At 35.7% G+C, this 16,590-nt stretch overlaps 1 protein-coding gene across 2 annotated transcripts in view; it reads right to left on the bottom strand.

Annotated features, from left to right (window-relative positions):
- Positions 1-16,590, bottom strand: part of LOC113112282 (probable lysosomal cobalamin transporter) — a 68,490-nt gene extending 51,900 nt beyond the window's left edge. For both annotated transcript variants that reach the window (XM_026277703.1, XM_026277704.1), the window contains exons 1-3: positions 16,486-16,590; positions 14,819-14,995; positions 9,481-9,544 (exon numbers count right to left, since the gene is read on the bottom strand). In XM_026277703.1, coding sequence (XP_026133488.1) covers positions 9,481-9,544; positions 14,819-14,995; positions 16,486-16,554 — 310 coding nt within the window. In that variant the 5' untranslated portion in view covers positions 16,555-16,590. The remainder of the gene's footprint in view (positions 1-9,480; positions 9,545-14,818; positions 14,996-16,485) is intronic.

The raw sequence follows: 16,590 nt of genomic DNA, 5'->3' as shown, positions 1-16,590 counted from the left end.
TTCAATCTAACCAGATATAATGGGAAAGCACCTGACTGGGGAGAAAAGTTTAGCATATTAATCCCCTTGACAAAGAGAAGAGGGAGCTAAATAATTAAATGGCCAACCTCGGTCCTCCACTAAGTTCTGGCTGCATTTATAGTGCTGCAGCGATGCCCCCTCAGGTGCGGAGACGAAAGGGTCGATGAATCCACTGCGAGACACCCAGTTCAGTCTCATAAATACACGCTCGAGTCTTCAGACTCATCTCCTGGAAACAGTTATGTTGATGATTATCATTTTAAGAGGGTTCTGAGTCATGCAACCCTTCAAGCTAAACTAACATACATGTTATTTGAAAACTAAATCTGCAAGTGTGTCTGCCGGGGGGACTTGGTTAATTTAATTTGTTCTCTCCTTTACAACTTTAATCGGCTGTAATCAACTCAATAGCCACTGACAATGTACAGCTGCTAAATTAAAGCTTATTTGTTTGTGATTGTGTTGCCAATAGCAGCACTAGAAATATCATAATGATCTTACAAAAAAGGAACGGTTCAACCAAATTCTGTCATTGTTTAGTTGCTCTCATGTCTTTCCAAACCCATTTGATTTTCTTTCTCCTGGTGAAAAAAAAAAATCTTTGCTATGATATGCACACAGCAGCAGGCTAGTTTCACACTCTCACTTGGTCCTGCTTCTTGCGAATATGTCCATATGAAGACAGAGATATTTTAATAGGGCTTCTGGTTTAAATCTCATTAGCAAAATGAATCTGTCTAATTTAAATGGTTCTAGACATTGTATTCAGCAACTTGTTTGCCTCGTCACTTGTAAGTCATAAAAACCATAATTCTCCAAAACTATCACTGTCAATGTCAATCACTGCTGCTATGTTGCCCATTCCTAGATTCTCTGTACATAAATTATGTCACTTTAAAGACAACCACTCACTGTTTTGATACTACCAGTAAAAAATTGTAATTAATTAAAGTCTTTCCCATGCTCTGGTAAATTTTGGGCTATTTGGCGTATAATGTGTTTGTTTTAGACTATTATTTTCAACTCTGGTTGTTGACAGGTCTGACAGACACTTGTTTTTTGCTGTCCCGTAAAAGGAAGGAGTCTGTCGCAAGGGCATCATCCTCCAAACTCTACATATCCCAGAATGCACAAACACATTACAATGATGTGAAAATGAGATGTCAGGAGAAGCCTAGGGGGAAAAAACTGACAAAGCACTAGGAAGATACGAGTAAATTTCAGTATCTCTGTAACATGGGGCACATGGGATGGCATGCTTTACCTTTTCATTTCCTGTAAAACTGTCAGCAGCACATGGACCCACACACCATAGGGCAGATGGCAATGGGACATTAATGTCACAGAAAAAACACAGTGCTCAATCCCTGGTTTAAGCTCACCTCTCTCTACAGTGAGACAATATCACCCTTAAGTGTGAAGCTTGACAGGATTTTCCTTTCTTTTTCATTTACCATGAGTCCATTGTAATCCTTTTTTAAACTCTGGATTAATAGTCTTCAATTTCTCCATGCATATTTGGCAAATATAAAAGAATATAATGGTAATATACAACGGTAAGCTGTATTAAACAAATCTATTTAGACTCAACCATCAGTTTAGAAAAACAATAGAAAACATGAACAATAATGGAAACATGTATCATAAATGAACAAAAATAAAGAAGCAAAACTGTTTTCAATACTAATAATATAAGAAATGTTATCAATTGTAAATGCATTAGTATATATCCTTTATTATTAGAACCTGTAAGACAATTCAAATAGTCAACCCACTATATTCTTTTGTTAGCTGTTAGCTTTATGACAGGTGAAACAATGCATTCACATCACAAGAAGTCTTTTATCTGGGCAGGGGGCCAAACACTGAACGCTAAACGAGGTCAAGCAGGTTTGTCGGAAAATTTCCTCTATCCATTTGGAGATATGCACTTAAACTCCAAACGTGCCCAGATGTCACAGGTGGTTTATGTGAAGGGGGCGTCTACTTATTCAGTGGAGAACCGGCAACTGATTGTCACCAGATTGGAAATTAGCAGTTCGCGAAGCCTTTTGGCCTGTGTGGGGCCTGTCGGATTATAAACCAGCACAGGCAATAATTTTCAATTGTATTGGGCTGTTAGAAGCACTGACCTCTCGGGGCTAAACGTTCTCTGACAGGAGCACTGCAAGAATACTGATGGTAATACAGTGCTGCATCTGGAGGGTTCAGTGATCTTCATAGAAAGAGACTGTGACAGAGCACACAATACTAGCAAACCAAAGCAAGCAAAACAGCATTCTGCTTCTTCATTCGAGCAGAGAGGTGTCCTTCAAGTAGCATAATAATTGCTTTAACAAATGACATGGACTCGCAAAAAGATATCAGATCTTGCAGAAGATCTGAAAAAAAAATGAAAAAAATGAAGAGAAAGAAATGTAGGCAGTTGAAATGTATCTCTGAACAGTTGACATCTGATGAAAAGAAAGCACTGTACCCCTAGTGGTGTACATCGACTCGATGGGATTCCTTTTCCCATTTACAGGAAGGAAAAGGGCATCAATTTCCTGAAGTGGTGGCGTAATACAAGCCACAAATAGTGAATTAATGTGAAAATAGCAGAAAAAGGAGGTAAGATCATCTTCATGCAACACGTTACAGATAAAGGTATGGTACAGGTATGAACCCTGAAGACTGGCACTCTGGCGAACTATTTCCTGAATTGATTTCACAGTTTATTCCCTGCACAACCCATGCCTTGAAATATGCATTCAAAGGCCCCATTATGAAGCATTTGCTGAATATTACCTTTAAATAGTGAATGGTGAAAATACATATAAAAAATAAAATGAAAAAAGTTACGTATTACAATTCAAGTGGATTTATACATCAGATTTGCATGAACTTTGCAAATATTCAGTATACAGTCACAAAGCAGCAGAATATGATTGTCGGCACTATTTCAGAGTGCTAAATACAGTTACATTCACCAGGGTTCTGCACCATTCAGAACTGATCTGAAGAAGCCTTTTCAATTACAATTCAACTGAAGGAATTTGAACCGAAGTGGAAGACAGGATACAGAATTGCAATTCAAAGTTGAATGTAGAGAAGCAGAATTACAACAAATTGAAATTCAAATAAATTCAAATACATAACAATAGACAGACAGACACATATAACAACAGACAGCTATGATAGATTTAACAGATATATCAATATAATGACAGGCAGACAGAGAGACATACAGACAGACAGACAGACAGACAGAGAGACAGAGAGACAGAGAGACAGACAGACAGACAGACAGATAGACAGATAGATAGATAGATAGATAGATAGATAGATAGATAGATAGATAGATAGATAGATAGATAGATAGATAGATAGATAGACAGACAGACAGACAGACAGACAGATAGATAGATAGACAAGAGAGTTGTATCTATGGTTGCAAATTACCTCACTTTTATCTTTTATATTCATTTTAAGTCCAGAAGCTCTGCACAAGGACACACCTGACTGACTTTGGCCTTTACTTATTCGAGAGGACATGAAAAGATGCAGTGGAGAGCGAGCAGAGAAGCAAACGCCTAGTCTAATTTTCCAGAGATGTAGATTTAAATGTGCAGAGGTGGACACCTCAGTGCCTCCTCAACAGTTGGATCTGATTATCTTTCAGACTCAAAAGCATTTCTGGTATCCGTGTATGAAAGTTCAAAAACCTTCAAGTTAAAATGGAGGAAAAGCTTTCAGTTGTTAAGTAGTCTTGACATTTCAAAAAAAACCCGTGGCTTGCTAGCAGACTCCTGGCTGGATGATAGGAAGCCTTTAAGATCAAGATACCGGATGTATCTAGGGACTTTTAGGGATGCTTTTCCATTTAACCTTGTATTGTGTAGCCAAACCTTAAGGTAGAGGCTGTCCACTCTAAAGAACACTACATTAAATAGAAATGCTGCTCGAGGACTTGGCCCCAGGCCATCTGAACAAATACATATTTTTCCTTTAATTGCATAACCTAAGAGGTTTATCTCCAGGGATGTCTTGGATGGGGGCTTCAGCTGCAATCTATCTGGGTTTACCATCCCACTCCCAATCATCAAAATCCCTGCCACGAGGCACATGCACTATGATGTGCCTCTCAGAAATTGGGCCGGGCATTAATGGCAGGCAGAGCGGGGCGACATTTGAATCCTTCCTGTGTATGCTTTGGCCTGAGCTCTCATCTCAGCAGGTTCAAGGACCTTGCGCCATGCACAGCTGCCCACTTCAATAAATGCACAATCTGTCAGTGCTCGCTGCTGTTGGGCGCCACCAGCGACTTGCACTTTCCATTAGTGATCGTGCTGAAACATGCACGAAGAACAGAGAGCAAGCCAAAAAACACATTTATGCTCATACAGGGTCTCATTTACGAACAACTGTGCAGAGTTCTTTCTTAATAGTGCAAAAAAAAAAAAAGTTAAAGTGTTCAATTCACACAAGAGCAGGTGTGTATATAAATACAAATATGTATTATCATTAATAATATGATTATTATATAATTACAATATTTACTATTTATCTATCTAATCGCAGGTTTATACATAAATATAAATATAAAAATAAATAAAAATAAAAATATAACCTATAAATATGCATTATTGTTGTAATTATAATTTTTTATTACTTTTATTTTATAAAACATTTACTATATAATTATAACATAACTAAAATGTCAAGAGATACTCTAAAAATACTAGGCTTCATTATATATATATATATAAAAATTAAAATGTATGGCTGTCTGCAAACATGCATGGAAATGTCTAATTTTTCTAGGATTTATGAAGTTCATATGTTTCAGGGTTTGAAAGCTGTCACACGATTACAATGTAAAGTGTTGTCATACACAAAAGCACAAACCCATCTTCTGCTCAACACATGACACAGCACTGCAGCGTTTGATTAAAACTGAGCAGCTGTAACAAGCAAAAAACTCTTGAAGGGGCTGTTGAGCAGGTCATTGGATGTTGAGAGGGATTCATGTTGGAATTCGTATTCGACTCCTCTAATTAAACACAGAATTTTTCTGCACCTGACATCATGCTTGATTAGCAAGTTTGACAAAGGGATCACACTGCAATAAAACAATTACAATCAAGTCTGTAGAGCCCAACTGTTTCAGAAGAAAGCAATCTCTTCCTCCTTTAGGACAAGTTTGTGGTGATCGCCACACACTAGGGAGGGATAAAGTTAGGGCTGTAATTATTCCGTTTGCACAGACATGGGCGGACAGGGATCTCAGATTCTGCTTTGTAAAGAAGCCTTTGAGGCTCTGACCTGCCAGTCTCCTCAAATGTATTGGATTCGGCTTTGCTGTGATAGATGGAGCTTGATCTCCACCTACAGGCTGCTGGGAACTCTCTTCTGCACATGATGCAGAGATGGGGAGGGGGCGCAATCAATGCGACTAATTCAAGAACTGCAGCAGAACGAAAATGCCACCAAGAGGAAGGAAAAAAAGCAGCAGGATGATTCAGTTTGAAGGCACTGCAGTTCTGTCTGTGGTGAAAACAATCTACATACGTTAATCGCAGTATAATGACCTGAGAGCAAGAGACTGCGGGAGCAGCTTGCACAATACTGCTATTGATTCAGGACAATCTATTAATTACTGTTAGATTTCACTGCAGCAGGTGATTTTAATGCAAATACCCAATGCTCAGATGGTTGAGTGTTAATGGTGGATGGTGGAAAAGCAGCGTGCCGCATCTTTTTCCGAGAACAAAAGCACTTTTCCTCGGATGAGCTCTTGAGAGGTGTTGACACCACACTTTTGCAATTGATTAAAATTCCTTCTTATTCCTCCTCCTGCTTGGCTTGCGTTTCTCTGGATGAGACATTTGTTCTTCTCTCTGTCCATCCCCACGAGCACAACGGGATGAGCTCGAGAGCAAACGAAAAGGAAGTCAAACATTTGTCTTCAGGAATACAAAAGCAAACATTAAATCACTGCCGAATAAACCCGTGTTCCCGATGACTGTAGCATGCTGGAAATAAAAAGAAGGAAACTGAAAAGCGCACACGAGTCACTCCATGCAAGAAATACCATTTGTGTCCACATTTAACAAAGTGCAAAACTGGCTATTGTGTACTATACAAGGCTTAAACATATGAATTCAAAATGTATTTCAGACTTATTATTTTATTTATTTTTATTTTTTTAAGGAGCATATGGAAAGAAAAATAGCAAAACTGTAAATGATTTTCCCTATTCATGTTTAAGTGTGAATAATAATTATTTAATACTGTTTAGTATATTTATTTTATATATTTTTTTAATTCAATTTGTTTAATATGTTTTGTTATATATACATACATATATAGAAAACCAAAGAAAACTATATATTAACTATATATTACTATTTTGTACATGTACGTGTGTGTGTATACAGTTATAAAGAAAATGTAATTATTAAAGAAAAATTACTTAAATTATTATTTTTAATATTAGATTATTTATCTGCCAGTGAATGCTGGCTTCCTCCATCACACCGCATATTTACCTGAAAATATAGAAATACTGAACTGTCATAAATAGGATCATTAAGTAGAAATGACAAGTTTCCACGAGCCATGTTCAAGAGATGACATTTGGCTGATAGAACTCATCAAGAATTCCATATTCATCATTTTTTCCGCATATTGATGTCTTTTCATATTGATGTCTTTTTTATTCTTATCTTAAGATTGGACAAACCAATTTAGAAGAACTTAAAGATATTGTTTTTATGTGTTTTAGATCAAAATATTTAAGAATACATCTTACAGAAACGTCCTTTCGAATTCCCTGTTCCAACACCTGTTCCTTGAATGACTCAGACATATACAGCACCTATTCACAGGCATAACTCATCTACTCAAACCCCCTCCACACAAAGGTCTTCAAAGCCAACGCCTACGTATTTGCACCCTATATCCATTTTTCTAGTGAACAGATCGTTCTGCAGCTGAGGCTGTGTTAGTCATAATCACACACGTCATCAGACGGCCGTCTCTCCCCATCCTCAATCTTCTTAAGAAACTCAAAGTCCCCCGTATCTCATTTTTCATCACTCTATCCCACCTCCACGCATGATGCCTCAACAGAGGACCACCCGACACAACAGGACGGCGTTTCTTTTCAAATTTCATTTTCTTCTAGAAGTACACATGCAGCATCCCCGGTGTCTCTTTGAGCAGAGTCAGCATGGTACAACCCCTGATCTTCCAGAAAACCCAGAAATAAAGCAATCAGACTTTTTTGTGAAAAAAACAAAAAAAGGGATGCGACAAGAAACAAGAAAGCTTGAGGAGAACATCATAAGAATAGTGTCAAACAACACAAGATGTGGAAGTTATGCGTTTAAAAATAGAGTCTGAACTGGGGTTCTGTGGAATTTGGCTTTATAAAGCACAGTTTATCAACTTTCATTTTGGAATTCATAATCTCACTGTAGAATCACATCTCTCTGTTTTATGGATTTAAAAAAAAAAAAATTATATATATATATATATATATATATATATATATATATATATATATATATATATATATATATATATATATATATATATATATATATATATATATATATACCACCAGCAGGAAATTACTTTGTTTTATATTAATTATTTAATTGATCTTCAGAAACTTTAAATTTTATAATCCATGCATTGTAGTGAAGATTTTTGCACAAGAGACATGGTTATGTTTCCAGCTTCTCTGTGCTCAGGTCATTTTAAACCACTAAAGTAAAACGGTTTCGGCCCAAGGATGCATTCTTAATGAATGCCCCTTGTCTCATTGTGCACAATTCATCACTACGTGTTCTGAAAGAAACAAAAATTGATGTTTTTATATTCTTAATGACTTTCTTAAAAATACTACCTTTCTCTGCATCTCACTTTTCTGTTTTCCTGACATCACCAAGGTCGTGCTTATGAAACAAATTATATTAAAAGTACAGTGACTTTCTTTCTTCGGAGGAACACAAAACAACATATTTTGAAGAATGTTTTCAAGTCTGTGGTATCAACAAATATATATATATATATATATATATATATATATATATATATATATTTTTTTTTTTTTTCTGCAAAAGAAAGGAAGTCACACATATTTGGAACAACATGAAGGTGAGTAAAAATAACAGAACCATCCCTTTAAACAACTAGAAAAGGAAAAGGTAGTTACTATGCAGTTACTAAAGTATTAATTGAACATTGATTGTGTGGTTCTTATCGGACCAAGTCAAGTCTCAAGAAAAACACCTAGAGAAGGAACACCACACCACTACTCATCAAGTCAAATAATTTGAGATGTTTTTAACATAAATATGCAGGCCGATTCAAACATCAATCCTAATTCTTATGGATAGGGCTCCTAAGTATGAGCCTTAAACCTAAATAAGTACCATTCATAATATACTTTTTTTATGCCATTAATAATTTGTACTTTCACACTGAATATTCTATTTCCCTCTGAAATGCTGCAGTAAATGCACTGCATGTAAATGCTTCACGTTATCTACAAACAGCATATTTTCCCTGCATTATGTTCTGCCACAAATCACAAAAGTTTGGTTGTCAAAGAATATCTTATAGACTTCATCGAATCAATTTGGAGCATAAAATCATATTTTGTTTTGTTCTTGGAGAACCGGGGCCGACAGCTGGACAGGGGATTTGCGACGTGTCTACCTGCAGTCACTGTTAATCTTCTGATGCTTTTCTGACTGTGGAAGAGAGGGGTTTTGATTGGCTGGTTTGTATTGGCTGACAGCTCGTCTCTAGTACATTTGGCGCTGCTCAACAGATGCCACGCAGCTCTACTACTGACGGCCTGTTCCACGCAGCATCTGTTTGCAAACTCTAATAATAATAATCAAGCAACTGTGTCAAAACTTAATTTTATGTTACCTTGTTCCAGCATTACTAAAAAATATAATTTAAAGTGGAAGCAATGGAGGACTCTGTTAAAGCGTGCATGCTTTCACTGAGACATGTTTAACGCTATGAAGTCATAAAGAGAGGATGCAGTTCCAAAAAGCTGAGTTCAACCATGTTCATGAGCCCTTCCGACCTTGTTCAAGGAGAAGGTCACGTACTAATTTGTTTTTTTTTTTAAATACACGTAGACAAGAGATTTATTCAGCCGAAAACTGCACTCATTTTAGCTCAATTTGACCAAGACGGTTCCACACAAATAAAATCATCCTGCGACTGAACTGCAAGCTTTTTGTAGGCCAATGTCATATTGTGCACGCACCATAATTTATAACCCGAGTGAATGGACATTAACGATGAGCTGCGAACTGGACTGTGCCGCCTCCCACAATGAAACTCAAACAATAAGGGCAGATGATGAAGGAATATGAATGGAACATTTTCTAAAATGCAAGGTAAGAACATTTTCTTTACTGCACCAAAACAGTGTCATTTGGTACTTACTGTAGTAGCCGTACAAAACAGTGTCTTCGATCTGCTGCCTGGTCTCATTGCTTGCTGCCCATTCCTGGATTCACAAAAAAAAAAAAAAAACAATGTCTGAAAAATATGACAGAAAAATCATGATATTTCTTTAATCTATTTTAGATTTCAGGGCTGTCAATTGAGTAATAAAAATATTTTAATCAAATTAATCACATCACTGTTGATTCATTTAGCACACAATAATAAATAACATTAATTAATAATATATAAAATTAACATAAACTCACATATACATGTATACATATACATATAAACATAAATATACACACACACACACACACATATATATATATATATATATATATATACACACACACACACACACACACACACACACACACACACACACACACATATATATATATATATATATATAAGCTTATGATCATTTTATAATTTTATATCATTGAAAACATTACTGTGGCAGACATAAAAAGCACTTTTTTATCAATAAATTGTTCTTTATTGCCATATCATTAAACAGGTGTTTTATGAATATCAGGTGGCATGATTAATTCAATATTGTAAATGACTAATACTGCATTAATATGTTAATATATATATAAGATACACAGTGCAATACAATATAATATGCAGGATTTGTATCTCATGTCCCAAACATGGCCAACAAATATTCTGTTTTATACAGTGAGGTAAAACATGATTTTTATGACAGGACTTCAAATGGTGCCATGGGACAGTGGTGATACAAAGAAGTGGCTCTCCAGGTGCAGTGCGTTTTTTTATTCCCAGTGTGTCAAAAATCCCATCAAAAACGTGACCTGACACTTTGATGACTCACAGGTTCTCGGAGTAGATCCAAATGCCAGAGAATTGCTGTCTGCCTTGCCGCAGTAAATCACTCTCTCTCTTCCTTTCTCTCGGTCTCGATGAACTCCATCGCACATTCATAACTCACCGTTTCATCATGCCAAAAGAGCAAACCCATAATTGCTACACCAGCACTAGAAAAACATAATTCCATTGTTGGATACTTGCTGTCAGCCTTTATGAATCTAACAAGGTCCAGAGATAATCAGATATTTCACAAATATATGTTGACCTATGAATTTCAATGAAATTGCCAATTACCTGTGATTATTGGAGAATCATTTCATATCAAACTCGCAAAGAGAAATTTTTAGCTGTAATAGCTAACATTTTTTAAGATTTGATTAATTTTCTAGTTTCCATGTAATTAACAATTTTAAACTTCCCTGATATTCCAAGTTGTCCACAACCATGGGCACTCTTAAAATGGAATTATTATTTTTGCTCCTCATGGCATTTCTGTTAATATCTAAAATAAATAAATATAATGTAAGGTAGTATATGTGCTTATTTATATAAGAGCTTTACATGTTTTTGAAGTCTTTTACACAAGGCTGAATTCATTTGATTAAAAAAAATACAGTAAAAACAGTAATTTTGTGAAATATCACTATGATACAAAATAAACACTATTTCAGGATTTTTTGAAATTTTCAGCATTTTTATCTTTTTTTTTTGTCATTAAAAATTTTTTTATTGTAATTTTTTGATCAATTTAATGCATCCTTGCAGAATAAATAAATACACTTCTATCTTAATTATTTACAATCTTATTTTATATCAAATCTTATTTATTTACAATAAAGCCTTTAAAATAAATGTTAAGTCCAGTATGCATACTGGCTATTTAAAAAATAAGGGATGGGGGTGGACTGGAGAGGACAGGATCTCACTACAACACAGTAAACAAAACTGACATTTTTTAACGGTCCAAATATTTCTTGAGGCCTCTGTAGGTGCCACAAATCTGTCTCCTAGTGTAAGCAGATCAGCTTTGTGGGCTTCCAAAGAACACCTACAGAATAACAAAGATCTGTAGAATAAAACAAGCCTGATTTAACAACAATTTATCAAGAAAACTCTAGCACTGCTACAAGTTTAGCAGAGAGACTGCATCCTCATTAGCCAAACCCGGGCCTGTCAATCATTGCTGTAATCTCTTTAGGGCAGAGAAACAGAAATAAACCTACAGAGTCCTACGTGCACAGGCTGCATTAAGAAGATGTTTAGTCAGGAAGGTTCCTCTGCCCATTAAGCCAGCTTACTCGACTGGAGGAGAGATACATTTGATCGTCACATCAGAAAAACGGATTACCGGAAGGCCGGAGCCAAGGAGATCGCTGCCATAATCTTACATGTTTATCCAAGACTTGATGGCTCCTTCCATCTCAACCTCCTACAACAAAAAGCACCTGTCTGCCTGATTTATTATGCGACGTGAATCACAGCGGCTTCAGAACGATTATCAAGCGACATTTTCCCACCCATTTGGGTGAGCGTTTTTCATCAGAATCTGCTGTAAGCTTCCTAGAACAGTTAGAATAAATACCTTTCTACACTCTATAACAAGGGCAAATGAGTCTTATACAAGTCGACAGCAAAACTTCACATTTCTGGGATATTCTTGGGCCTTCATAGCTCGGGTATGGGGGCAGAATGGGGGCAGAAAGTCTTATTTTATAGAATATAAATAGATTGTGAGCCGCAAATAAATGTAAAGAGATTCACCAAAGTTAAACACATTCAACAAATAAAGAATGAAATCCACAAATATATATTATAGGAGTTTCACAAAAATGAATTTAGGCAAAGTTACATGGGAAATTTCCTGTTGTAACAACTGTGAAAATCTGAGGATACTTTTTTTATTTGTAAATCTCGTATTTGTTAATTTGTGAAACTCCTGTATATATTAAAGAAATATTTTTGTGAATTTGTTTAATATTTGTGACATTTATATGTGACTCAAAATCAATTGAATTATCTAATATGTAAATATGCAACAATTCTAACTCCATACTTCTATGTAAATCTGTTGATCACTTCGATCAATAAAATCTCAACCCTACTCAACAACCCACACAATTTGAGATATCATTTATGTCCGTTGTGAAGTTTAATCCTTGTAAAACTCTATGTAAGCAATAGTTCACCTTAGCAAACGCAAATCACAAAAATTTAGATTTATACATCATCTGATGTATTTATATATATGTATGGTTTATTAGGATCGGACGATATTTGGCCGAGATATAACTATTTGAAAATCTGGAATCTGAGGGTGCAAAATAATCTAAATACTGAGAAAATCACCTTTAAAGTTGTCCAAATGAATTCTTAGCAATGCATATAAGTAATCAAAAGTTAAGTTTTGATATATTTATGGTAGGAAATTTACAAAAAAAAAAAAAAAATCTTCATGGAACATTATCTTTACTTAATATGCTAATGTTTTTTTGCATAAAAGAAAAATCTATAATTTTGACCAATACAATGTTTGTTTGTTTTTTCTTTTTGGCTATTGCTCAAAATATACCACAGCAACTTAAGACACAAATTTTATATTTCTGAACAGCTATAAATAGCTTTTAAAACTTGAAATAGTCAACCCTGGGAAAGTCTATGCTGTAGGTAAATAGAATCCTAGGCTTTATCCTAGGCATTGCACATCTTCATATTATCAAGAACCATCAAGTTTTTCCTGAATGGACTTTTCAGACTATAATGAATGAAAAAGATTGAAATGCTTCATTCCAATTTACGTGATAATAAAACCTCTGTGTACTGTATAGTGCTGATCTTTTCAATACATTAGACAACAGCACTCGATGACTCAAGATAACCTATTGAAAGTTCAAATGTTTTGAGGAAGTGTGTTACAGAAAGTTTAGCCGCTTCACCAGAGATCTTGATTAACCCGATAGAGTCACTGAGAATCTCTTTAGGTTAACCTCCTCCGCCTAGTCTGATGATCTCTGATATGAACAAGCAAGTCCGTCTTCTTCAGAACACTTCAAAACCCTCAACTTCCCATTAACGAAATGAAACCAGTAATGAATCTCGTCTAATTCTGATAAAGTAATATCTGGTCCTGACCTTTTTTTAACAATCCTAGGGCTGCTCATTATCTCAAATGAAAACCAGGCCAGCACTGTCTGTCAATCTCAATTTATTCTGAACATTACAAACACTTGAGCAGTGATTTACACTGCTTGGTGAATATACTGCCGGTGTGTATGTATTTATTTTTAGATCAACCCTTTCGGCGGACAACTGTTGATAGTCAAAACATGTTTGACTGTTAAACAATGGAAATAACCTCATGTCTGGCCCACATCTATTCCACATTCCATGTGTTTTGCAAAGGCATCCATAAGTTCATGGTGCTGTAATGTAATGTAATCAAATACAAACACTGGAGTTAAAAGTCTCTGGCCCTTGCTCTCCAATTAAAGGGACAGTTCACCCAAAAATGAAAATAGGGTAGTATATGTAAAATAGTGTACAATACATTTCTTGAACCTCAAGATGTTGTAAAGTCTTATGAGTTTCAATTTCTGAGGGATCTTTCAGAGAATATATTATGCAGAGGTGCTTTTCCTATAGAAGAAAGTGAAAGGCAGACTCTGTTGTGATTCGGATTTGAAAAATGCATCTTTAAAAAAAAAAAAAAAGTGCATATAAAGCCATATTACAGAATTCTTTGAGATCCATCATAGCTAGAATATCTCATCTGAACACATTTCCAAATTGCTATTGCAACAATATTAGAACTAAGTATTATGTTGCCAAAGTTTAAAAATGTGGAAGTGCAAATTAGATTTGAGAGCTACAGAAAAAGTCGGCCTGATATAAAGCTGTTGTTTGACTTCAGAAGACTTGCAAAAGTTGTCTTAATTACTTTTGAGGGTACTTTTTTCCATTTTACAACTTGACAGGCTCGGGTCATAATGTGCTTTCATTGTACGCAAGGAGAAACCGAGTTACACAGAAGTTCTAAGTGAAGCACTCATTAAAGATCTCATGTCAGAGGAGGTAATTCTATCCTTAATTATTCATTATCCGTAAGGAAGAATGCTGGGGCCGTGGGTTCATTAATTATGCCATTCAGTTGCCATAGTAACCACTAGATCATTTGAGTCTCAAGCGTAAAAGAACGATGTGCTCAATTCAGTTTGTGAACTCAAATCTGAAGTACTGAACTCTCTTCTTATTGCATTTGATTGAATAATGGGAGGTTTTAGAAAGGAAATGCCACTGTATCCACAAGTGGTGGCAATAAACTACTAATAGCAATAACATCCATGCCAGACATCCAAATCACTTATTGTACAGAGCTCTCATTTCATATGATTACTTTGTTTTGAACAATAAAACAAAATTAACAATGAATGAGAACATGGATAATGGAGCTACAGAGCTAGAGTTTTCATTAAACAACGTCTCTGTACAGGATTCTGGTTACCTTGTAAGTGCCATTGGGGTATTTCATGAAGGACACTAGGAAGATGTCAACAGGAAGAAGAGCCGACGTGATGAGCGCAATGGCCAGAGCGCATATCGCAGTGATGGTGGAGATCACCTCGCTCTCCTGCCGGCTCTGATATTTCCGAATATAGACCCAGCAGAAAGCAACGATGACCTGAAGATACAAGGGGACAATATGGGAATTGCATCAATATAATCCATTTAAATTAATGTTATGCACAATACCACTAGTCTCATGATTTTTGAGCCTACGGGCTAATGGTTAAATGCTTGAAATAAGTTTTGTAGACAAATATCAATTCCGTCTTTGTTCAGATGTCTTTACTATTTATTTGTTTGTTTATTAATTATTTAATTATTTTTTTAACATAAGAGTTTGACCAGAGTCCAGGTAAGGACATCAGCTAGGCATACATTTATCATTTATTGATCATTTATTAAACTCACATACATAGATTTTATGGTTTAACCGGCCTAAATCTCTCTGGTGTCAAACCGATGAGTGTTATAACAGACAGCTGGCCTTCCCATAACACAAACTCACTTTAAAGGCCATGCAAGCCTTACAAGTGCTATTTAGATAACTCAAAATGTGATTTAATATTGCACTTCTGGCCTAGCAGGCAATAGCTCCTCTCTAAGAACAAAGAAAAAGGCCTACAGAATTAGAAGCCTCTGAGACAGCTGTCTCTGAAAAGCATTATGTACAGTACTTCATAAAAAAAAAACACTAATAGAGTTCAACTTTAAAAAGAAACTTGTTTCAGAGTGAAAGGTTGTATTCCAAACACAACCCTTTATAAGCTCTAAGGACACAGCTAAAATTAGCTTGTGATTACAAGATGCTGTTTTCAGACAAGATCAATTAAGAACCCTATGCGTATTTGATTCTGTTTGAATTGCTGGTCAGATAATGACCCAACGCTCTGCATTTAAATCAGGATGCACCGAATCAATTATATAACAGGAAATACTGCTCTCTTTGCACTTGATAAACTTGAGAAGGATGCACTTTAATTAGAAAATGAAGTCTCTGGCAGCACTTTAATTAAATACCTCGACCAGATTATAATTAATAGTGCGGTGTGTTTGTACCACTAAATGGTATTGCAAAAACAATACAATTTCCTGAACATTTCCCCCTTCAGCCATTGGTCACCAAACAGATAGTCGCCTCAAACAAAGAAAACTATTAAGTAATAGTACCCATAAACAGTAATAGTAAGCATGCAGTTAAGGACATACAGTTAAATAATACATAAAAAATATGGTAGGTAAAATCGTTTTAATATTAATAACACACATACTTGTACTTGAATATAAACTGCACTATATTATAGAAACTGGAGGAGGTAGTAAAACAGTTCCATTCGTCTATTTTTAGAAACATCGATTTCTAGTCAAACAGTTCAGTGTGACAACTTAGTAAAAATCTGCAAATATACTGTAGCTGCAAACATAAACAGGTTTATGATATGGCGTATATAATCATAATAGTTAGATCTATTCACTTATGTGTTGTATGTACCAGGATAAGATACACATCGACCAGGATAATACGTGACAGAATACACGCGGAAATCCCGCGTTCAACAACGTAATACTAGTAAATACACGTTATAATGGGTACTTCATATATCTCACCAGTAAAACAATCGTGAAAATAGACCATCCGAGCACAGATTCGGAGAGTAATGCGACTGGGGTCGCCATGACTGCTTCACTTCCTGCAACACGGCTGACGCTCGC

The sequence above is a fragment of the Carassius auratus genome, chromosome 13 (assembly GCF_003368295.1).
Source record: "Carassius auratus strain Wakin chromosome 13, ASM336829v1, whole genome shotgun sequence".
NCBI lineage: Eukaryota > Metazoa > Chordata > Actinopteri > Cypriniformes > Cyprinidae > Carassius > Carassius auratus.
This window is presented reverse-complemented; position numbering and strand designations above follow the sequence as displayed.